The 26,137-nt window shown below is 35.8% G+C and overlaps 2 protein-coding genes across 6 annotated transcripts in view; one reads left to right on the top strand and one right to left on the bottom strand.

Annotated features, from left to right (window-relative positions):
- Positions 1-8,442: 8,442 nt before the first annotated feature.
- LOC122473129 (non-histone chromosomal protein HMG-17-like) lies at positions 8,443-8,976 on the bottom strand. Its single transcript, XM_043563313.1, has one exon. The coding sequence runs from the start codon at positions 8,911-8,913 to the stop codon at positions 8,560-8,562; it is 354 nt and encodes a 117-aa protein (XP_043419248.1). The 5' UTR covers positions 8,914-8,976; the 3' UTR covers positions 8,443-8,559.
- A 3,177-nt stretch (positions 8,977-12,153) lies between these two features.
- The window catches only part of SLCO1A2 (solute carrier organic anion transporter family member 1A2), a 129,076-nt gene continuing 115,092 nt past the window's right edge, over positions 12,154-26,137 (top strand). For 3 of the 5 annotated variants that reach the window (XM_043564946.1, XM_043564948.1, XM_043564944.1), the window contains exon 1: positions 12,154-12,299. The gene's annotated coding sequence lies outside the window, so the exon portion shown is untranslated. The remainder of the gene's footprint in view (positions 12,300-26,137) is intronic. The other 2 variants (XM_043564949.1, XM_043564947.1) reach the window with 1 other exon arrangement.

Here is a 26,137-nt window from a genome sequence, read left to right as displayed (position 1 = left end):
TGAAGTTTGGTAGTAACATCCAGCCTGGATACATCAGTTTGGGAATGATCAGCCTATAAGAGGTGTTTATAAGCCATTAAATTAGATGAGATCACTGAGGAAGTTTATATAGATTAAATAGAGAAGAGAACCAAGGACTGAGCCATGAGGTATTCCAGTGTTACAAGATCAAGCAGAGGAAGGGGGTGGGAGTCTCACCAGAGGAGACAGAAATAAATCACCCATAATACAGGAGAAAAATAAGAGATGTAGTGTCCTAGAAGCCAAGTGAAGAGACTTTTCAGGAGAAAGGAATGATAGACTTTGTCAAATGCCACTAATAAGTAAGAGAAGACTGAAAAATATCCATTAGATTTAATAATGGAAAGGTCATTGGTAGGTTGACCATATGAGTTATTCAAACTTGACTTTTCAAAAACCGAAAGGGAGGGTGGATGTTAATTATGATGCTAAGGTAATAGGCATAAATCAGAACTGACCTGGTCAAGATTGGACATAAGTTCACCTTTGTCACTTGTGACCCCTTCACAGAAATACTACTTCTTTTCTCCTTTTCTCTTAAGTATGCTCCAGTCAGGCTTTTGGACCCACATTCTATAGAAATTGATCAGTTTTGAAATTGTTTTTCCTAGATCAAAAACAAATGTCTTCTGGACAAAGGTAGTATTGAATGATTGAATTCTAGGATTACATAACATTTTATCTTTTGCTATATTTTGGTCAGAAAATATATATATATACATTTACTTCAGTAGGTTGATCTAATTTACCTAGATCAAGGGTTCACAAACTTCCCTTGTGAAGGGCCAGATAATATAATATTTTGGCTTTACAGAACATATGGTCTCTCTCATAACTACTCAACTCTCCCATTGAAGCATGAAAACAGCCATAGACAATATGTAAACAAATTATCATGACATTCTTCCCATACAACTCCATTTATGGACAATGAAATTTGAGTTTCATATAATATTTACATACTTTTAAAAATTAAGCATTTTATATTGATACAATTGAAGATTCACATACAGTTATAGGAAGTACCATAAAAATATCCATGTACCTTTACCCAGTTTCCCCCCAATGGTAATGTCTTGAAAAGCTACAGTACAAATCACAACCATATGGAACATTTCCATTACCACAGGATTGCTCATGCTTCCTTTTTATAGCCACACCTACTTCTCTACCACTGTCATCTCCTTAACTCCTGGCAACCACTAATTTGTTCTCCACTTCTGTTATTTCATTATTTAAATAATTCCATTCTATAAATGGAATAAGACAATAAGTAAACTTGTAGGATTAACTTTTTTCACTCAGCATCATTCTCTGGAGATTCATCGAGGTTGTTGCATGTATCAATAGTTAAATGTTCTGTTTGCAAAAGTGGAAGCTCCCTTACCTCTTTAAATCTTTATACATAATTGTTCTATATTCTGTGCCTGAAATTTCCAGTATTTGCAGTTCTCAGTAGTCTAATTCTGTTTGTTACTTCTTCTGACTCTCACTCACTTTTTCTTCTGTTGAAACCCAGAGGCACTGGTGACTTGGAACCTTCCTCTAGAATTTTGGCTCAATGAAGGAGACTCATATTTGGCTTCCCTCTGTTGCTTTTGGAGTAGGGTATACCATCCCAATACTGGTATTTCTCTGGCCTTTAGTTTTAGAACAACCCAGGTGCAGGTTGGGAGTGGGAGTAGGGTCATAAAGTTTTACTATCCTTATAGACCTCCCCTACTTCTGTGGAGACCCATGACATGTTGAAAAAAAAGTATGTTTTCTTTCCACAAGCTGGAGATGTTCTGGAGATGATATTGTGTAGTGAGAAAGTCTCTTAGTACACTTACCTGACATAATGCTGGAAACAAAGGTCAACATTCCATTTCTATATGTTTACTGATTATCCTCACATTTCAATACATATGTACATTGTACTGTCCTCAAATGCGTATATGCTTCCAATATTTTCCCAAACAACTCAGGAAATTTAGCATGATTTAACTTCTCTTTGATATGCACCATCTCTCATCTTTACACATAGTTTTGGCCATTGAGTATATATATATCAATTTGTATAGTTTTTATTTTTTATATTTTGTTTACATTTTTAATAAATTATTTTTATAAGTATCAAAATTATGCATGAAAATGTCAGGAACTACAAATCTTTCAGCAAAAATAATAGTATTTGTTACTTTTCTCCATTCACAAACACACCCTCATTAAAGAAAGTTACTTTTAATATTTTTTTTTCTCTGGTATCACCTCTTTTTTTTTCCAACTAAGAACTGGATTTATGCTTTTTATCTGCTTCTTCCTATGGAAGATGTAATTCTCTTTAACCCATTGTATATGTAACTACACAGACAAATACTCCTTTTGATAGCATCCCGATATAGTCAATTATCATTTTGATTAAATGTTTGTCAATGTTTGTATAGTTATGACTGTGTAAATATTATTCACAGCTGATATTACAATATGAATACCTTTCTTGTCTTGTATAACTTTTTTGTTTTCCTGGAATCAATGGTTGCCTTGCCTTTTTACTTGCTTACTTTTTATTGTTGTTATCACTAATTTCTTCCCAAACTGTCCAAAAAATGAAGATATGACAGGGACATAGAAAATTAATATATTGAGTACCTACTATGTGCTACTTACTTCCCTCATGGAGTTAACATTCTAGATCAGTAAGTTCAAACAGTTAATATTCCAGCTCAATAACTTCAAACACATCAGTAATGTAACAGTTTTGGGTTTTCCTTATAATTTTCCTTCATTGAGCCCTTCATTCCCCCGATTCAGTTGAAATGAATTAATACGAAACTTAGTAAAAGGGAGACAAACTGAAATTATGAATTAACATGGTAGAAGCAAGTCCAAGTATATCACTAATTAAAAGAAATATAATTACTCAACTCACCAGTTAAAAGATACAGATTAATAAATAGGTCAAATAATCTAAATGTATAGTATTTACAAAAGAAACACCAAATATAAGAACATGCAAAGATCAAAAGTAAAAAAAAAATTTAAAATATTTACATCAGGCAAATGTTAGCCAAGATAACGTTGGTATAGTTATTTATATCAGATAAATTAGACTTTGAGGCAAAAAAATTATAAAGAATAAAATAAATCATCACATAATGATAAAGATTGCAATACATTTTGAAAATGTAGAATTTTAACCCTTAAAATACATGAATCAAAATTGATAGACATTAGAGACATTGATACATCCACTATTGCACTGCCAAATAAAACTAAAACAATTTTGTGACAAGTTTGATGTCTTTTATTCGAGGGAAAACAATTCATGGGTTGGGGGGTTACACTGCCTCATAAGCAGTGGAACAATGTTCCCAAAGGATTTGGGACAAGAGGGAGTTTTGTAGAACTTTAGAGGAGGCCACTTTGAAACAGGACATGATTGGCTGGGAGGTCAGGGTAGCATCTCCTATTTTCTAGGGTAAGGTAAGCTAGCTAAAGCTAAGTTGGAGGACTGTGTTTGGTGTATGTTAGGATTCTTTGACAGGTGCTTCTTGTAAGTGCAGGCTGAATTAGGTTTACATTTGTGACGTGGGCCAGGTACTGGGGTGACCTCCATTTTGAGGGGCCTGACATACAAATTAAGTTTAACAGTACTGAATGTCAGTACACTCTTGTGATTATTGATAAGTCAAATATAGAAAAGGCTGGAACTATTTTAAACACCTAAACAATACTATTAACAAGCTAAAACAAGTTAGACGTTAGAAACAACAAAGCATAAATACAAACTCCCCACATTTGGAAATTGAAAAAAATGCTACCAAATAAGTCATAAGTTAAAAAAAAATAATGAAAACTAAAAATGGTCTAGAACTGAATGGTAAGAAAATAGTATTCACCAAAATAGTATTTACCTCAAGGACTTACATTAGGAAAAAAAGAAAGTATCACAATCAGTGAACTAAGCATCCATCTTAAATAAGTCATAGGACCTTTCTTCTGGACTGAAGTCCAAGAGTGTAAGTCATAGCACTGTAACATGGTAGAATCTTGGTCTTTAACCCTAATCCTTTACTATGGCATTCATTAATGGGAAAGCAGCAGCCCTCAGGGGCTGAGATCCAAAAGTTACAGAACCTGGGGTCTGAGCCTTCACCTTAACAATCTATCAAGAATGATTGCCTCAAGGACTAAACAGGAGCTGATTTCCAGTGGAGCTTTGCAGGGGCTAGTTTACAGAGAATTAGTTTTGAACAAATTAACTCTTACTTGTCAACGAAGGAGAAAGCTCAAAATTGGTTCTTTTAGAAAACTAACAAAACAAATTCATCAATGCAATTCAACAGATTAAGAGAGGAAAACATATTAGCATTTGATTAATAACTGAAAAAATCCAACAGGAAATCATGGTAAATATTCTAAGTAACTCAGGAATAGAAAGAAAAGGATCTTAAACTTATAAAATTATTTATTAAATGATTAAATTTGACAAAAGATATTTGTTATATCTATAAGGAAATTATGAAACTTTATTTAGAAATACTTTTTTAAATTCCAGATAGAGATACTATGTTCATAGATAGAACTAAATATCATACAGATGGCATTTCTCACCAAATTGATCTATAGATTCAATGCAATTCACAAACATGACACTTGATAAGATTATTCTAATTTTATATGGTCAAGTAAAAGGTCACAAATAGGGTGTTTCTAAAGGAAAGTCTGTGGAAGGGTGGACTTAGTCTATCAGATTCTAATAATTATTATAAAGACATAATAATAAACACTGTGTAGTAACATTGCAGAAATAGATAAACTGACAAATGGAATAAAATTAGAGCCCAGAAAGAGGCCCAGATGTGCTTGGAATTTTGGTATGACTGTGATGACATGAGAGATAAATGGGGAAATGAGAAATTGTCTAATAAATGGACCTGGAGAAAACTATATCCTTATGGAAAAAGATAATATTGGATTAGTATATCATATCATATAGAAAGATCAACTTCAGATATATTAAATATCTACTTATCAAAAACAAAATTTTAAAACATGACATGAAAAAATTTAGTTTAAAAAAATATTTTTGGACAGAGTTTTATTGTCACAAACAGGCATTGGCAATAAATTTTTAAAAATTGAAAAATTTGGGGTGCCTGGGTGGCTCAGTCAGTAAAGCATCCGACTTTAGCTCAGGTCATGATCTCACAGTCTGTGAGTTCGACCCCCGCATCGGGCTGTGTGCTGACAGCTCAGAGCCTGGAGCCTGCTTCTGATTCTGTGTCTCCCTCTCTGTCTGTCCCTCCCCCACTCATGCTTTGTCTCTCTCTGTCTCAGAAATAAATAAACATTTAAAAAATTTAAAAAAATAAAATAAAAATTGAAAAATTTGACTATACTAAAAAGTAAGAATTTTTGTTCATCAAAAGCCAACATAAAGAATGAAATGACAAGTAAAAAAGTTGGAGAAAATATTTACAATGCATACAACTAATATATTAGAATTAGTAATATACAAAGAACCTTTACTCATTAATAAGAAGAGTACAAGCAGCCCAATAGAAAAATAGATCAGAGACATAAGCAGGCATATCACAGAAGAAACATATAGCCAATAAACATATCAAGAAAATGTTCAATCTTCTCTATTAATCAGTAAATTATACATCACAATCATGAGATATCATTTTATACCTATCCTTTTGAGAAAAATTAAAAAGTCTGAAAATACCAAGTCTGTATTTCAATAACATTTTCCATGCATTGCTGTTCAGTATAAAGTAACTACTAGAAGAGTTTGCATTTACTTCCTTAAGTTGAACATTCACATACCTTCAGTTGCATCCTTCCACAGGGTAAGTCTACTTTCAAAATAAAATTTTGCACTTGTATAATGAGCTGTTCTTAATAGCAAAACCCAGATAAAGAGTTTTGTGTTCGAAAACCCTACAGTTCTTTCTTTTCAGTAGGGAATAATCATGTTCTTTCTTTCTATGTTCCTCTCCAATGTGTCTCCTTTGACATCACTAACACACTCATACATAACACTTGACTTCTGACAGTCTGGTTACCAAATGTATATGGAGTTTTCCCCACATCAAGCAATTCTCTGCAACGGCATATGGGTGTTCTATAATTTTACTCAATTCCAACACTATCTACCTGGAAGTAGCATCAGACCCCACTAAGGCTTCATTCCCACAAGACTGCCCCCACCTGCAGATGCCAATCACAACTAGTAGATCCCCAGGTTACCCACAACTTCTATTCAATTTGGTTACACATCAGAGGTTTGTATGATCCTTCCTGAGGTTTGATTAATTTTCTAGAGCAGCTCACACAACCAAGGAAAACACTTATTTACATTTACAAGTTTATTAAATGATATGATAAAGAACACAGATGAATAGCCAGATGAGGATATACATATGGCAAGGTCTGGGAGGATCTTAAGTGCAGGTGCTTCTGTCCCTGTGGAGATGTAGTATGTCACCCTCCTGGTATAAGGGTGTGTTCTCCAACCTGGATGTTCTCTGGGCCCACTAGTATTGGGATTTTGTGGAGGCTTCCTCACATAGACATGATCAATTATTAAGTCTATTCCCAGCCTCTCTCCCCACACTGGAAGATGAGGAGGGAGGTAAGGCTGAAAATTCCAAGCTTCTAATCATGACTTGGTCTTTCTGGTGACCAGCTGCCATCTAGGAGCCATCCCAGGAACCCACTTTGAGTTGCTTCAATAGAATATACAGGAGCCTTGTGTCAGGGATAGGGTCAAAAACAAATATTAGAAGAAGATATTCTTAGTGCTCTTATACCTTAGAAAATTACAAGGGTTTGGGGAGCTCTGTGCCAGGAACAGGGGGCAGAGACCAACAAACCCTCATGCCTTCAAAGAGAAAGTAGGCAATTTAACTGTGGTACATTCACCCAATGGAGTTTTTTGCAGAAATAAAAACAAATTAATTACCATGATATAATATCCAACAAAATGAATTAATCATAGCAATAAGTGAAAAAAATTGAGTCCCCTCAAATTACATACAGCCTGAAACACTTTATAAAGTTTGAAACAAACAGATATATGCATGCATGGTTGTGCTCTCTCTCTCTCTCTCTCTCTCTGTCTCTCTGTCTCTCTCTCTCTCTGCCCCTCTCTCTTTAGGAATATTCATAAAAACAAAACTACATAAAAATGAAAGCAAAGGAATGATGAACAAAATATTCATGATGAACATAAGATTCAGGTGGGTGGTTACCTTGAACTGGATGAGACGGGAGGTGTGTTGGTGGGAAAATCAGACAGATGCAGTTTATTGATAAGGTGTTAGGTTTTGCAAATAAAAGCATCCATACATGGGCAATGATGAGAACAAGTTGTAAACCAAGGGGTGTGATTAATGTAATTCTAGGTTCCTGAGGCCCCATAAGTTTTTTTTTTTTTTTTTGTCCAAATGGAGGATTTCCTAAAAGGGTTACATTTATTTATTTATTTATTTATTTATTTTTAGAGAGAGAGCACAAGTTGGGGAGAGGGGCGGAAGGAGAGAGAGAGAAAATCTTAAGCAGCTCCACTCTAAGTGCAGAACCTGACATGGGGCTCTATCCCATGACCCTGAGAACATGACCTGAGCCAAAATCAGGAGTTCCACACTCAACCTACTGAGCCATTCAGGTGCCCTGAGAGCTACATTCCACATTTTAAAAACACAACACCCACAAAAAAAATTATGAGGGATACATGTATCCCTTGGAATTAGTATATATTTTTTTGTATTCTTTGGGTAAATATCCAGTCGTGCAATTGCTGGATCCTAAGGTAGTTCTATTTTTAACTTTTTGAGGAACCTCCATACTGTTTTCTAGAGTGGCTGGCACCAGTGTGCACTCCCACCAAGAGTCTAGGAGGCTTCCCTTTTCTCCGCATCCTCACCAACACCTGTTGTTTCTTGTGTTGCTGATTTTAGCCATTCTGACAGGAGTGAGGTGATATCTCATTGTAGTTTTCATTTGTATTTCCCTGATGATGAGAGATATTGAAAGTCTTTTCATGTGTCTGCTGGTCAGGTGTATGTCTTCTTTGGAAAAATGTTCATGTCCTCTGTCCAATTTTTAAAATCATATTATTTGGGGGGTTGAGTTTTATAAGTTATTTCTATATTTTGGATACTAACCCTTTATCAGATATGTCATTCTCAAATATTTTCTCTCATTCTGCAGGTTGCCTTTCAGTTTTGTTGACTGTTTCCTTTGCTGTGCAGAAGCCTTTATTTTGACGAAATCCCAGTAGTTTATTTTTCACCTTTGTTTCCCTTGCCTCAGGAGACATATCTAGTAAGAAGTTATTGCAACCATGAATGGATAAAGAAGATGCCATATATATATATATATATATATATATATATAGTATGTATATATGTGTGTATATATATGCTACATTTTTATAAAACTTGATAAAAAATAGATGTCAAGCTGTACAGTTACCAGAAATACACAGTTATCAAAAATGAACACACTTCACTTGGCATCTCCAGCACCTTCAGCTTTCTGTGTCTAGTCTGTTTTGGCATCTCCATTTTCTGCAGGGTTACTCCCATATTTGACAGTATCAGCTTTTCCTCTTTTTCCTCTGGGAATCTTTTCTCCCTTCTTTACAGGGGCCTTTTTAGGTTTGGGCTCTGGATTTGGAGGAATAGGTTTAGAAGATAACTTTGCAGATCTTCTCTGTGGCTTATCCTTCACCTTGGCTTTATCTCCTTTAACATCCCCTTCAGCCTTTCTCTTGGGCATAGTGGTGACAGTGGTGGGACATAGGCACTGGGCAAATGGATGAAGTGGTGTGTGGGCTTTGGCCAGTCTGGGGGTCATTCTTACCCCCACTTCTTCACACTGCTCTTTTATGTACATATGAATATAATGGAGTATATAGAAAGAATAGAATATATAATAGAATATTACTCAGCCATAAAAAAGAATGAAATCTTGCCATTTGTAACGATGTGGATGGAGCTAGAGACTATTATGCTAAGTGAAATAAGTCAGCTAGAGAAAGACAAATACCATATGATTTCATTCATATGTGAAATTTAAGAAACAAAAGAAATGATCAAGAGGAAAAAGAGAGAGAGACAAACCAAGAAACAGACTCTTGGCTATAGAGAACAAAATGATGGTTACCAGAGGGGAGATTGGGGCGGGGGGGGGGGATTGATTAAATATGTGTTGGGGACTAAGAAGGGCATTTATTGTAATGAGCACCAGATGTTGTAGATAAGTGTTGAATCACTAAATTGTGCACCTGAAAATAATATTACACTGTATTAAGTAACTTGAATCTAAATAAAAACATTAAAAAAATAAATAAATACTATTTAAATAGATTTTTAAAAGTCATGAGGAACTACCTGACTAACCAGTGCTCACTGAGAGGAAAGAACATGTGCAACGGAGTGAAGAGAACACACATAATGAGTTTGAAGTTCAGAGAGAGATAATCAAGAGGTGCAGATTCTGAAGGAAGTTTCTGAACTGTACAATTCTGTGATATAACCATGATCGCAAAGCTTATTTTCAAAGGCAAAGATGGTAGTTGGTCACTAGCCACACATGGATTCATTTAAATTTTTTTTTTTAATTTTTTTTTCAACGTTTATTTATTTTTGGGACTGAGAGAGACAGAGCATGAACGGGGGAGGGGCAGAGAGAGAGGGAGACACAGAATCGGAAACAGGCTCCAGGCTCTGAGCCATCAGCCCAGAGCCCGACGTGGGGCTCGAAATCACGGACCGCGAGATCGTGACCTGGCTGAAGCCGGCCGCTTAACCAACTGCGCCACCCAGGCGCCCCACATGGATTCATTTCAACATTTCATGTTGGTATCTGTATAGCTCTAAGTCCAGTTTTTATCAGAACTTTTGCTGACCTGACACCAAACTGGCATTGCTGTTACCAGGAGCATTATTCTATACTAGGGGTCAGCTAACCTGTACTGTAAAGGGCTAAATAGTAAACATTTTAGGCTTTGAAGGCTCTATGATCACTGTCACAACTCTTCAAAGCTGTCATTAATAGCAGCCATGGATAAAATGTAAATGGTTGAGTGCAGCTGTGTTCCAATAAAACTCAAAAACAAGTGGCAGGCCAGATTTGGCCCCAATGCATACTTTGCTGAGCTCTGTTCAATCCTATCCATCCAATGGTTAATATGGATACCTTATAGTGGGGGAACAGGTATAAATACAGCATCCCTGCCAGCGTGGTGAGATGGTGTTTAGGTCAGAACTTAGAGTTTAATGAATTATCCCTCCACGGGTGCTACATCTTCCAACGTGAGAAGAAACATAATCCTCTGATCCAGGCTATAGGAATCTTTATAGTGGAATTATTACCAAGGAACACTACCTCCATTGCTGCAAGTTAGAGATGAGGACTTGAGGGAAGTAAACAGTAAAAAGAGTTTAAAGGAGACTTCTCAGTTATTTTTGGATGTCTCCTCTTTGAATAAATATTTATCCAAGATCATCATCCTTCCTTCAGCAGCAGTGAAATACAGAAGCCCTTTATACTGTCACTGCTGCCCCTGACTCTGCTTACATTTAATGTGACTTCTTAACATGCAGTAGTATTTTAACCATATGCTTTGTTGCACCCAAAGACCTGTGCATATGTTCCTCCACACTTTGCTGGTGAGTCCGCTGGAGAAACCGTTCACTAAGGAAGATTTCCAGTCCCTTACCTGCAGATGAAAATCCAGTGTATCATGTTGAAGATGCTGGTCCTATAAGTTGCCAGATAAAAGTTCTAGGCAGGAAAGCACATGAATCAGGAAAGTAGGCCACCCTTTCAGCGTGTGTGTGTGTGTGTGTGTGTCCACATGCGTGAGGTTGGTGGTACTTACAGACAAGACAGAGCACAGTCACTCACTTTAAAAATGAGGATGAAAACAATGTGTTCAAAGATCCCCAAAGCTATCTTAAAACAAGTCTGAATGGCTGGCAGAATAAAACCTACTTTTGTTTCCAAACAGATTCAAACTTATAAGTACATAGGCAATGAAGGTGTAGACAGAGCTTGTAGATTGGCCTCAGAAAGACATCCTGGGTTCTGAAAGCATTGATAAATCCAATCTTGATCCAGCCTCTCTCCCAGCCCTTTATGGTTTTTAAAATATATTTATTAAACAGGCCTAGTGAGGGGAAAATATTCTCTCTGAATCTTATTATGTTGACTTGTTTAAATCTTCCTTCCTTCAGTCAGAACAAACAATGCCTATGACTTCTTACCACCTAGGATAGTATTTTGCATAGAGTAGGCACTTAGCAAATATTTGTTGAATGAAAGAACAATAATCACATCAATTATTTGAGGTAGATGCTATAATTATCCCTTAGCATAGGTTAAAAAAACGAAGCTAATGATCTTGTCCAAGAACACAACTCATCAGTGCTGGAGCTGGTTTAGCTGGTGCTTGTAAACATTCCATAGCATTTGTTCTATGTTAATCCAAACCATCCTTTCCACTTCATCCTGAATTTTACCTGGATCTGACCACCTCAGCACATGACATAGCTAATCTTTCACTCACTCGATCTGGCTGGCAAGTTACCAATGGAATAACTCGTAATCATTGGTTTTCTCCCATCGGCCTACTGTTTGGAAATGTTGGTGGCTGACGGGAGAAAATCAATGTTTGATAGAAATGAATGGTCCTGTCCACAGCATTGCTCCAAGTTTATTGCCTCCAAGTTTATTCCTATTTTGGAATCATCTTTTCTTAGATTATCCAGTTACCCAGAATTGAACTAATGCTCAACATATTAAGTTTGTTCAATACATGAGTAAATCAGTAAGCAATTCTTTGATTTACAAAAGATTTGTTAATATACAAAGAAAAATACTGAAGTCTAAGGAAGTTAAGTACTTATTATTTAACTTATTATGTACTCACTGAGTTTTTCTTTACTCTTTTAATACAATGTTATAGTCAGAACCACACCACATAAGAGTTAAGAAAAAACAGCCAGGGAGGAGCTTCTGTTTCCAAGTGATTAATCTTTTCTTTAACCTGTTTTACGTAACCCTCAGAGCAAAGAAACTTTATCAAAGGATTAAAAGTTATATAAACAAAGATCCCTTTATTTGTAACTCTGATTCTCTGCAGGGCAGGAAGTTCCAGCTTACATGTGTGCAGAGCGTTATACATATTGGTTACTCAATGTGTACTTTTAAAAAACTCTGATGATCTTACACAAGTGTAGAAGCAGCAGTGAATGGAGATGATGGTGAATGCTAAGGTAAAGGGAGTTCATTGACTTGGGTTGTTGTGAGTTGCATTTCAGTTATTTTTGCTTAGAAAAAAATATAAGGCCAATTTAATACTCAGAAATATAAGACTCTTTGGGTTTTCTAATTATCTTGTCTATAATTTCCTGATAGTGACAAGAATTCTGTGTAAAGCAGGATCATGTAATTATAATAATATTGCTTGTTCACACACAAACATATGGATATATACTTGTATTTTTTCTAAATATGCAGTTATAAGTGATTTGGAGCATTTGAAGTGAATCTAAATGATTCTGGATAATACTGCTTTCCTCTTGTTTTGCCCATGATCTGAAAGACTTCTTTTTTGTTTATCTGGTTCCTCCAAACCTAATCAAGCTCCGTGTTCTCCATATCCCTGTCTCTCTCCTATGAAATCCTAGAGCATTAGCTGTCTATATTATACACATACAACACACACACACACACACACACACACGGGTGTTTTCTTTAAAAATTTGAAAGTGAGAGTTATATTTTTAATAAATCCAAATAACACAAATAGTATAAAAAGAAAAAGTCAATTTGGTACATATCTTTTTACATTTCTTTCTATATTCACATAAAATATACATATATCATATATAATTATACATATTTATATACAAATGTTCTCCCTACTTTTATTCACATGAATAGAATCATCATTATATATGTGACTTACCTTGTTGCTGTATTCATTCAACTGTGTACCATGAACATTCCTCTAGGCCCACACATACATCTAAATCATTCTTGGCCTGTATCTCCTTAGAAACATTTCCATTTCTAGAGAAAGATTTCCAAAAGGGAAATTACAGAAACATTGCACACTGCAATTCACAACTTACCATTTTTATACCTAATTTGATTAAATATTATAAATTTCCATAAATTTTTAAATTTATTATACTAATAAATGAGAATATTGTGTTGTGCTAAATTGCATTTCCTTAGCTACTAGTGAGATTTGACATTCTTTTACAAAAAGCTTTTTATAAATTTTTTGGGCCATTGCATTTCCTCTTTTATGAACCCCAGCTCATATCCATGTTTGTCTCTTTTCTTGTCAATTTGTAAGAGTTCTTTTTTCACATTAGAGATATAAACCTCTGCCTCTTGTATATATTTCAAATCTTTCCTCTATCTCTCTTTCTTTCTTTATTTCTTCTCTCTTTTTTTTTTTTTTTTACCTTACTTATGGTACTTTTTGGCCTTTGTGTAATTTGCATCATTATGAAGTCAACTCTAAATTTTTTCCATTATTGTTTCTTGGGTTTTCTTTTTCTTTTTGGAAGAGTTTTTTCCTGATCCTAACACTCCTACTTTTAAAAAATATTCTCATTTTTTACATTAAATCTTCAATCTATTGCTCTTTTCATTTTTGAACATGACATTAGGGAGGGCTAAGAGTCTATTTTCTTTCCAGAAGGAGATCTAATTATATCAATATCATTTATTACACAAGATATATTTTTTCCTGATGAACTATTATTGAAGTATTTATCTTTTTTTAAATGTTTATTTATTTTTGAGACAGAGGGAGACAGAGCACAAGTGGGGGAGGGGCAGAGAGAGAGGAAGACACAGAATCTGAAACAGGCTCCAGGCTCTGAGCTGTCAGCACAGAGCCTGATGCTGGGCTCGAACCCATGAACTGTGAGATCATGACCTGAGCTGAAGTCGGACATCTAACCGACTGAGCCACCCAGGCGTCCCTGAAGTATTTATCATATATTACACTTTCAATTTTACTGGATCTAGTCATGGACTTTGTGCCAGAGACTTGTTTGCCTGCTTTTTTGCTCATGACTTACTCTTTGAATCACATTAATGCTACAGAAGATTTTAGCATCTCCTATGGAAGGTGCCTACCATCCTTTTCAATTTCAGGGCAAAGACATTGTTTTGCCCAACCTCAAGCTTAGTGAGCATGATTTTAGAGGTTTGCTCAGAGTGCTTTATATTTGTCCTCTACAGTTTGGAGGATTCAGAGACTGGTCTGATTCCTGCTAAAAAGTCTAGAAGGCAAAGAGCGGAGGTGGATCCTCTTGCCAGGAGGTGAAAGGAAGCAAGGACTACATTTGAAAAGGAGCAACATCCCAGTCAAGGGTGGGTCAACTGGTTTGGGTCTGTCAAGTCTGGCTAATTGGATTATATGAAGCAATGATGAGACCTGAGAGGCTAAAAGTGTGTCCTACAGGTAAAAATTTGAAGGAGAACTTGTGTGTGACTAGTCAGAGGAAGTGCATTTACCCCACCGAAGATACTGCACATTAGAGATCACAAATGAAGGGTACCATCTCCAAAGACCCACAGAAATGGCCGGGAGAGTCTGTTTTAAATTGCTCTCTAGGCCAGAGAAAGAAAAAATGACATTACCTGCCTCTTTAACTTCCCACACCAAGTTTCAACTCCGGAGGACACAGAAGCAGCCTTGCTTCACTCCGTGGGAAGAGCTGGAGTGGGGCTAGGGAGAGAGGCCAGGAGAAGCTAGAGCAGAGCATAAACAAACCACCTGAACCCTTTTTCCCACCTGGAAGATTTGGATATGTTGTAGTGGGAGGAAAGAAGCTTCAGTTTAAATGAAGTTCAAAGTCATTTTTGTGAGACTAATGTGACCAGAGGGCTTTTATTTTTCTTTTGAAAGTCAACAGAAAGTAGTGCAATCTGAAATTCCACTTAGTATCAGGAGAAGAACAGGTCCCATAAAATACATTTTATAGTCAGTGGAGGGAGAAGAATAAGGCTTATTCTCTGATGCTATAAAGACCATTTGTTCAAGGGATTTGTACTTGTGATCAATTTCTAATGTAAATACTAGGGTGGATTATTTAAATCTTAAAGTCTTTTTTCAACAACACATCCCTTTCAGTAAACATTGGCCTTCTTCTCAGAAAGACACCAGGATTATATATTTGCCTGCTTTCAACCTTCCCTTTACTTCAGTATACTGTTGCTAGTTCCTCTACTGAAGTATTTTCTACACATACATAATATTTTACCATTTAACCTAAAGACATCTTTATGAATCATGAGAATAGATTTAGCTTTACAAGTATGTCATCAATTCCACAGGATAGGGATTGATAAGGACAGTTGAAGCATGTGACTCAAACTTGGGGCACGTTATAAAGGGAGTTGTTTTCTAAGTGGAATTATCATTTATAATAATGATGATAATTTCAGAGATTTATATAGTATTTTAAGTCTTCAAAATAGCCATGTATTTTTTAAAAGACAGGATATAAATAGAATTGTATGTCCTATACTGAAATGAGGACAGAATGTAGAAAATGTCTCAAGAGTTACAGGGGTACCTGGCTGGCTCAGTCAGTAGAACATGAAATGTTTGATCCTGGGGTCATGTGTTCAAGCTCTGCATTGGGTGCAGACGTTACTTTAAAAAAAGTTACTTAATACAGCTATTTAAAGGCAGAACAGGATAAGATGAAGCTCAAGCTTGACAGCTTTTTAGTCATTTTGTCTAGCAACAGAGGCAGCAAGAGCTACCAATTATTGAAACTTATAATGTGTCAGGGTTTCTGACAAGTACTTTACATCATTTGTCTCCTTTTTCATTACATGCCATGTGGATGTCTAATCTTTTCAGGATCCACCAAGAAGATTTATATATCCCTATTTGAGTCAATTCTAGAAAGCCTGACAAGATCTACCTAGATGGTCCCTTAGCAGTTCTGGAAAATCAGAGGTATTCAGGTTACTTGGGTTTAAAAATTAGAATTAATTCAGATATGGCAGTGGGACCTGCGGTGCTACAAAATGTCATCGAATATGTGATGTAAATCGTATCATATTTGTAATCCAGGAAAAGAATGGGAGAATGTAGAATGGGTTCTATATTAGTTTGGTTCACCAACATTTTTGTCTTATAAATTACAAATATTTTTGTCAGTAATAATATATGACTTCATATACTTTATGAGAATATAATATGGCAATCCAGCAATCACCAAACTGTATAACTTTTATTTACATTCTCAATGGAAAAACAGCTAATGAAATAGGACTGTGAAAAACCCATAGGAAATACCTCATTGTAAAGACATCCTGGTTTCCTTTCATATCCATATTCTTTTATTTATGTATGAATGTTATTTTTTCTTCATTTGCTAGTGACACATTGTGGTTTATGTACTCCTTTATGCTGTGAATCTTGACATTAAAGTCCAGCAAATGGGGCCAATTAGTAGGACTACTTACTATCTAAATTCAGTATGAACTACAATGTCAGAAATATATATTTGAGTAGTGAAGAAATCTTTGATCTTGCTATCCCATCTTTTGCCATATTTACCTGACAGAATAAATTGTTTACATGCATAAGGAAAAGACAGAGGGTAGACTATGTTCCATGTTTCTGTTTTCCAGATGGGACCCTGATCATTTGCTAACCTCTTACATCAATATTGGATCTTAACTTCTTAATAATCTCATCTGTACATGGAACTCATAATCACGTTTTTGTGTATTTCTATCAGCTGAGTTAAGTTTTAAGTATTCATTCCTAGAAAAGGCTAAAAAGAAATGTGTGTAAGTGGTAATAACGCCTCAGCTTTTGTGAGGCAAAGTTCCAGATAAAAACTTGCAGGAAAATGTAACTGTATGTGTTATAACTATTTTTAGATATGTAAACATTTTGTCCTGATGCTTTCCTGTATTACAGTTGGAAAAACAATTTAGCTCAGATTACTGGTCACAGTGACTAAGCTCATTTGGTAGAGCCGCGCATTATCCATTTTAGGTGATTCTGCTCTTAAACGCAAATATACCAAAAGGGCAGCATGTACTAGAGATGTGTAGACGTAAAGGATGGTTAAGTACCTCAGCATATGATGTGCTAAAACAGCCACAGTCAAGCGTTCGTTAGATTGTTGTATGAGGATGTTCATGATGATGAAGAACAAACGGATCTTCTCTATATTCGAATAGGCTCTAGAAGACCAATCCTACACTCACAGCTTTTCTCAGTTGTAGCTTTTAGGGTCTCCTAAGCATCCTGATTTGAGTTTACTGTTTTCTTATTTTTCACTTGGAAGTCTTAGAATCAAGGTGCAGCCAAATGTGAACAGAGTGAAGTTGTATCAGTATTTAATACCTCATGTTCTGGTCAAGGCCGTATCCTGGAATTGAGCTAATAATAATCACAGCTCAAAGTTGCCAAATGTAGTATAGCCAGGTATAATTATATACTAAGTGGTTTCCATGCATTATCTCTATCCTTTCATCTCCACAGAATAGATTATCTTTTTCATATGTTAATGAAGGAATTGAGGTTAAAGAAATTAAGAAATGTTTTCAAAGTTTCGAAAAGAACCAGGATCCTAACAAAGGTCAGCCTGATTCCAAAACCCACCCTTCCCACCACACCAGCAACCTCACTGTAGTAGCTTCCAGAGTCCTGATGAGTTTTTGTTTTTCAACATAATGATAGGACATCCTTCAAATGCTTGATTTTACTTTTCTATTATGGAAGTTGAACACAGAGCAATATCTCTTGGGTATAGACATCTGCTAATTATAAACTCAAATTCAAAGAAAGCTCCAGAAACTGGCATTTAATGTCCTGGTGCTCAAAGAGTTTGGTTCTGTTTCGTAGCCTCTTTCCAGTTCCATTTTTGTAGGTGGGGGACTCTGGGAAAAAAGAGTCCCAAGGATTCAAATCTGTCTGAGGAACCCTGAGGAAGCTTCAGAGAAACAAATGGTTTCCATTGTCTTGCTCTTTTCCCTGCTTTGTCCTGTCAGCCTTCTCTACTCCACTGACCCAGGCTAACAACATTTAGGATCTTTAAAAAAATCTTATTTATTTATTTATTTATTTATTTTATTTGAGAGAGAGAGAGAAAGAGAGAATGAGAATGAGCAAGGGAGAGGGGTAGAGGGAGAGAGAGAGACAATCCCAAGTAGGCTCCATGCTGAGCAGGGCTCAGGGCTCAAGGCAGGGCTTAAAGCTGGCTCCTGTGGGTCTCCCACACCCTGATCTAAGCCAAAATCAAGAGGCTGTCACTCAACTCACTGAGCTACTCAGGCTCCCCACATTTAGGATCTTTATAGCCAAAGTAGAATCGGTGCTTTAAACACTGATCATGCCTACCTCTGTGCAAGACAATGGTTACAAATGAATGTAGGTCCCAAAGCCTGACCAGAGGAATTGTAAAATAACCAGGACCCTTTTAAGTCTTTTCCTTCTATTCATTCTCCTTTTTACCCCTTGCAGCTTGAGCTTCCTGCTCACCTTTTTTTTCTTGACTTCAAGTGCCGATTCTATTCTCCGAGGGTTTGTTATTAGCTAATTGGTACTGTACTTCATCTAGGGTATTATTTGATAGTAAGGATTTCTCTGTCAAGAGAGATTTGTCTTTCATTGAGGGACTTTTAAGCTAAAAAGCCTTTAAAATGCAAAGTAATAGATTTCAAATTGTAAAAAATTATGCAGGTTAATTGGGGTAGGGGTTTTACTCAAGCAAGACCTGTTGCTTATTCAGATCATTCATATTTCTGTCAGTGGAGGCACTTACTGAAAAAAAGAAAGTCAATTGTCACAGTTTTATCACACTTATATGTGTGTAGGGCCATAGGTTCCTAGCCCTCAGGTAAGCTCACACTAATCATTACAGCATTTCAGTTTCCCAGACCCCACATTCACATATTTATAGGATAAAATTAAATTGGAAAATAAAAGATGTTTTTTACCTATGTCTACAAGTTTTTGACAAAATTAATTTCCCTTTTTACAGTGACTATCCATGATTTCAATTTAAAAGTATTAAATTTATTAATATATGGTTTGTTATATATGTGGTGACATTTCTGGCTGCTTAAATTCCATCCTTTAAAAGTTTGAGAATTTGCTCTTGCTCTTCTAACCTACTTCCAACCCAGGTAAACTCTACCAGATGTGCTTTTTCTATATTGTCTGTGATTTCCTTATTAGGGTTTGTGTGCCACTTCTTACTGATTATTACCTTTGTTCTAAAAACAAAAGGAATGTTTTTCTCAGCAAAAAGGTGGATTCTCAGAACCTGCATCTTGTATGGCTCTGTCAAAATTTTGTAATTCTAGACATGGTTGTGCAGGACAAGTGCCTTTGCATTGGTTATTGGAGCAGGAAAGGTATCTTGTGATACAAATCCTATTTAGGATTTGGGTAGATTATTGTCATTATTCTATTTCCCTTTCTGTTTCTTTGAATGTTTCTCCACATTGTTTTGAGCCCCTTTTTGTTATCTACCTTTATCATTTTCCTCCCCCCTCTCTGTTTTTAAATTCCTTTTGTTTGCTACAATAACAAAAGTACCAACTGTAGTCCAATATTGTTCCTTTCTTTGTGTACAGTGGCCATGACTGTAACAGCTATCACTGATGGAACACCCAAGATGCATATTTTCTTCCTACTCTTTAATAATAAAACCCTAAAATTATTATCCCCTGTTTACAAAAGGTGGGAGTTGCCATACTGTATCAACTTTATCATACTGTATTAAATCATAACTTTATATTAGGTTTCATTCATTCATTTGTTCATTAGCCATAGAGTACATTTATTTAACAATATATATTGAGTGCCTGTTATGTCAAGTAGTGGGCTTACGTATTACAGGAATTACAGAGATGACTCATATGTCCTTGTCTCCAGCTAGTTTACAGGCTAGATCAGGAAATAATACCTGGTCATACAAACCAAAATGCAAAGTAGAAACTAGGAACTTCCTCAAGATGTCCTCGAAATTGTAACCACGAAAGTATTATCAAATACCAAAGTGAGCTAAATAATCATTTGATGAGTGACTGAGTAAATGTTTGAATAAACTGGTATCAGAAGAGTAATACAGATAGAAGTCTATGCAAATTCAGAGGAGAGCTGAAAACATCATGAGAGATTCCTCGGAAAATGTGGATTTGAGCAGACCCTCGAGGTAGATTTCCGAAGGGTGAAGAGAGACTACAAGTTCAGTAAGTTATATGACCAAAGTTGTGGAGGTGGGTGAGTGTGAGGTGTGAAATATATAGAGATTAATATGAAAGACAGGCGATAGCAATGAAGATAAAATATAGTCTGAGAACCCTCATAGGAGAACCTCAATAGATTGGCTACTGAATGAAGGCCTATTCACTCAGCGGAGTTTCATTAAGCCATAAAAGTAAATTTTCGTAGTTGTATACAGAGCAAAGAAATAGAAAACTAAATGTGAAAATCTAAGTTGAATTTGGTGAGGGGTGGGAATCAAGATAAGCTACAAGCAATCTTTCAGTATTAGAAATATTTAAGAAGTATATTCGATTTTTCAAACTTTCTTTCAGTTGAAAACCTTAAAAAAAACAAGGCAAAACTATCTCATACTGGGTAATGATTGTTATTCCTAACATCAAACAAGTTCTTCATATTTTGAAAAGATATTTTTGTCCTATTATTCTTTTGCCTGACCTGTTTATCCAGTTCCAAGACAAACTGATTTGGCAAGGTTCTACCTAAAATAAATCACAGGACATAGTGGAAGTACAATAAAAATATTTTTGTTTGGACATGATGTAGAGAAATTGTCTGGACTTTGGAGACTGATAAACCTGGGTTCCAGTATTGTAACGACCCTTATTAACTGTGTGATCCAGGACAAGTTGCTTTATTTTCATTAAAGAAATAATCGCTTTATTTTGAAATATGCATCTGTTTTGAGACAGGAAAGAAATCCTTATTATTATCATCTATTTTGCAGAATGAAATTTTTATGCCAGATCATTTTTTGCTCCTTAATTTTTATCAGCAAATGGTATAACAATACTTGGCTCATAGAGTTTTGTGAAAATTAACAATTATATACACACACACACATATATATATATATATGAGTATGTGTAGATGGTACTTAGAAAATAGAGATTTTTTTTTCTAATACTGCCCAGATATTTTGGTTTCCTTAAAATCTTTGTGGTTTAGTTTGTTAGGCTGTGAAAGCAAGATGAATGGTTTTGCAAATTAGGAAATAATTTTTAGGGAATTGAAGTTGGGGGAAGCAATATAATATAGTGGCTAAGAGCATAGCTCTTGTACCTAGTACCCCAAAACTAGGATGCAAATTCCATGAGAATAGGGATTTTGTCTGGATTACTAATACATCCCAAGCACTATGAATGGCATATAACAGGCCTCAGCAAACATATGGAATGATGAGTATTTGGGTTAATACCTTGGCTCTGCTATGGGACTTGGATTGTATTTGGTCCAAACTGAGGCAGAAGAAGGTAAAGTGACTTTCTCAAGGTCAAACAGCCTCAGTTTCTTCATTTGCAAATGGGGATACTAAGTGTATTTTTTATTGAGACATAATTGACATATAACATTATATTAGTTTCAGCTGTACAATATAATGATTCAATATATGTATATATTGAGAAATGATTGTCATAGTATGTCTAATTGATATCTATCATCACACATGGATACAAATGTTTTTTCTTATCTTTTTATAATTTTTTTAAAATGTTTATTTTTTGAGAGAGAAAGAGCGCAAGCAGGAGAGGGGCAGAGAGAGAGGGAGACACAGAATCTGAAGCAGGCTCCAGGCTCTGAGCTGTCAGCACAGAGCCCGATGCAGGCTGGACCCCACAAACTGTGAGATCATGACCTGAGGCAAAGTCGGATGCTTAACCAACTGAGCCACCCAGAACCCCGAAATGTTTTTTTCTTAAGATGAGAACATTTAAGATCTACTTTTTTAAAAACACCTTTCAAATATACAATACAGGTGATTTTTTTTTTAATGTTTATTTTTGAGAGAGAGAGATAGAGTGCAAGAAGGGAAGAGGTAGAGAGAGAGAGAGAATTTGAAGCAGGCTCCATGCGGTCAGTGCAGAGCCAGTCATGGGGCTTGAACTCGTGAACTGTTTTGCCGTGAGCCAAAGTTGGAAGCTTAACTGAATCACCCAGGTGTCCCACACAATACAGTATTAACTATAGTCACCATACTGCATATTACATCTCCAGGAGCTATTTCTTTTAAAACTGGAAATAATAGTATTTATTTCATAGGAGGATTTAGTCAGATAATAGATGTGAATAAACTTAAAATAGCATCTGACACTTAGTAAGCATGCCATAAATATAGCTCTAAACAGGAAGGCAATGAGTGCTTAGCAATCAATGGGTATCAATTAAATTGTACCAAGTATAAGCTGATGTAGATAAACAGATAGGGACATTCAGATGTAGGGTAGAGTACCTGCTATTAAAAAAATAAATAAAAACATGTTAAATGCTCTCTCAAGCACCTGGCTTAGTTCTACAGTGGGCAGGTACCTCTCCCTTACAAAGTGTGGCCCAAGGTCATTGTGCTCTGGCAAGGTGGCCTTTGTGGGAAATGCTTTGTAGGGAGAGAGGAGGCTTCCTCTCCAAGGGGAAAGGGAGAGAACCAGCATTTATTGCAGAACAGATTTGTAGCCAAAAATCCCAGCTGTTTTCATTAATGATACAATCTCTTTTCATCTTCACAGCCAATCTCAGAAATATTTTTTCATGCCATATATGAGGAAAGAGAGGTTCAAAGTAATTTGACCTTAGTCACACAAGTGTACATGACTCCAGACCATCTAGCTTTCCTATCTTAAGGCACTAATGAGGACACATACTCATCACCTCTCTCTTAATCACTCCAAGGAGTGTTGCCGTGGAACAAATGCAAATCTCCCATCTGTCATTGTGAAGAAATAGCAGGTCTGAAATCATCATTTTTTCCTATGCAAATAAGAAGTGAAGAATTTGACAGTAATTTTTAAAGAATCTGCCATTATTTACCCAACATAGGTGCATTTCACACCATTTATAGACACCAAGGGGCCTTGGAAACAACAATGGAATTTTTAACTGGACCTCGTTACCCAGTAACTTCTTTAGCAGTAGAAAAATGGCACTGCATTATAAAGCCTAGGTATATGAAAAACCCCTTTAAATAATTATCAGATAAGTAGTAGCATTTTGGAGATGTCCAGAAGATCTCATTATTCACTATCAATAAATGTTTCAAAGTAGGGATCTTTCAGCTAGTATACTTTCCAAATGATATAGGTTAAAGAGCCGCATGAATAGGAATGACAAATATACACTACATTCTCACAAAAGTGATCAATAAATAATTTTCAAAGTTTAAGCAATAGGCAAAGATTCAAATTTTGTTTAGGAATTCAGTGTATAGTCTAAATCAATAATAAGGGGAAAGGGAAGGTTGATAGCATATTTTATCCTTTTTCAAATGAAAAGGCATTTTTCAAACAGTAAGGTGAGAAACATGGCCATTTGCTCCTGTCCCACTCCACCAGAAAACCCATTTTCTATGGAAGTTACTTAATCTCACTTAATATTGAAATTTAGGATTTTTATTTCAATAGTTATCTTACGGAATTTAAATATGTAATTGTGTAATACTCTGTTAACTTTATTGGGTGATGAATTTCATTTCCCAAGTGTTTAGTAATTCAAATCAAGGCAAGAAAACCATAATTAACATGTTCTAGTCTATGTAAGGTATATTCCATACCAAAAGTGAATGTCAAGTAATTTTCAGAAAACAAAAACTGTTAAGCTCTGTGCCAGAACAATATCAAGAACAGAAAAAGGAAATCGTTCAAGTAGCTTACCTTTCTCCAGAATGTGCAAATAGGCTTAAGCTCCTTGATTGTACAATAGAAAATTCATGGAATGGAGACTAAGTCCTAGTTTCTGCCCTTAGGAACCTAGCAATGTTGAGGAGAAATGTGTCAGTTACCCAACAACATAACAACATAGTATTTTTAATACAAATAGTGATATAATATAAAATAATGTATTTCTTTTGAATCTGAAATATATCCTCAAAGTGTGATGGCAGCTCAGTGGGTGGAGAAATCATATTCAGGAAAAGAATGATGAAAGATTCTTGACTTTGTCATTAAAAGGTTTCAAAAGGCTGCACTGGGGACAGTTGTTCAGCTTGGAGGGAATGGAGGGAAGAGACAGACTGGAAAAGAAGAGGATATGTGATGATATCAGTTTAGGAACAACTAAAACAACCAGAATTTGACAGGGAATAAATGTATAAAGTGAGATCCTACGCAGTATAGCTGGAAAAGAAGACTGGGGTTAGTTTGTGGTGAGACTTGAATGTTAGGCTAAAGAATTTGATGGATTTTAGTAGATTAACAACATGCCTTTTAAAATTTCTGTGTAGAAGACTGATGTAAGAAATGTGCTTTAGGCATTGGTGTATAGAATGGCAGAAAATACTGGACGTTGGAGAACTATCTGCAGGTTGCTGTAGGGTCCTGATTTGCAGTAAAGAGGTTGAAGTTACATTATTGGCAATGGGAGAAGAAAGGAGAAACATACCTTAGTAGCAAGGGGACTTTCAAGTACATGTGTCCTGGTAACTGATTTGAATGTGTGGAGTGAGGAATTTGAGCAATTGGTGATAATTCTAAGATGTCAAGACTGAGTTATAGTGAGAGAATGCTTATGCTATTATTCATAAAGCCGATAGGAGAAGCAGGTTTGTTAGGTTGAGTAAAAGTTAGAGTTTGGTTATTGTATTATGGTGGGTTGTAGATAAGTTATAAAAGTTTATTTCTTGATAACACTCCGTGTCCAAGAATGGAATGCTCTCCATGAAGTTACTCAGAGCTCCCACCTGATGGATGTGTCCATCCTCATCAGGAACTGCTGCAGTAGAGGAAAGAGAAAGATTGAAAACTGTAGGTTTTTTACCTACTGGATCAGCCTGAAAATGACATATCACTTCGCTAAATTTGGCCAGAATTAGCCAAATGGCCTCACTTAAATACAAAAGGGTTGAGACTATAATCTCTTGTAGGTTCAGGAAAGAGAGGATACTGGTGAGCACTATAATGTCTACTAGAAATGCACTGAGTGTAAGATGAATCTTTCCATAGCTTTGGATAGTGTGTGTGTGTGTGTAAAGAAGAATCAGTAGACAAAGAATACTTCCTCCTTTATTTAAAAAGTCTGTTTTGTACTCAAGGAGCTTTGGACTGACAAGTTTTCCTTCTCTTGACCAAAAGGTATTCTACATAATATTGCTAGGTAATGATATTCAGGCTTCACAGAAGTAAGATGTTCATTGCATAATGTTTCTCAAAATGCTCAAGAGAATTTCCAGAAGTTTTTTTTTTTTTTTAATTTATTTATTTTGAGAGAGACAGAGACAACATGAGTGGGAAAAGGGCAGAGAGAGAGAGAGAGAGAAAGAGAGAGAATCCCAAGCAGAATCCAGGCTGTCAGCACAGAGCCAGACACGGGGCCTGAGTTCACGAAACCATGAGATCATGACCTAAGCCGAAACCAAGAATCAGACAGGACACTTAAACAACTGAGCCACCCAGGCACTCCGAGAGAATTTCCAGAAGTTTTAAATGGAGTTTTACTAAATAAATTCTTGTCTAACTCTGTATTGCAGCATGGAAGATAGGGAAATCATTTGTATTTTTAGTAGTTTAGTGAAATATAACTTGTGCCATGCATGTGAGTATTTGGAGGCTTAACTCACTTCTAGATTATTCAAAAGTACCTATGATTTCAAGTATCCAAGACACAATGAGAAAGGTTGGGATAAATGTAGTCCCCAAAACTTACTGTTAATATCACCAATTGTATCAATTGAGTTTTACTCATTGTTTTCACAAGGCAATTATAAAAAAGCAGGGAAAGTATTTGGTAAACTGCATGCAATAAGGCATTTCCAACTTCTATGAGATTATTGGCCTACCAACCAAGAAAATAATCCTGAATTTGTTCAAATGTTTCACTTTGATAAATTTAATGAAT

Source organism: Prionailurus bengalensis, chromosome B4, assembly GCF_016509475.1.
Source record: "Prionailurus bengalensis isolate Pbe53 chromosome B4, Fcat_Pben_1.1_paternal_pri, whole genome shotgun sequence".
Classification (NCBI taxonomy): Eukaryota; Metazoa; Chordata; class Mammalia; order Carnivora; family Felidae; genus Prionailurus; species Prionailurus bengalensis.
This window is presented reverse-complemented; position numbering and strand designations above follow the sequence as displayed.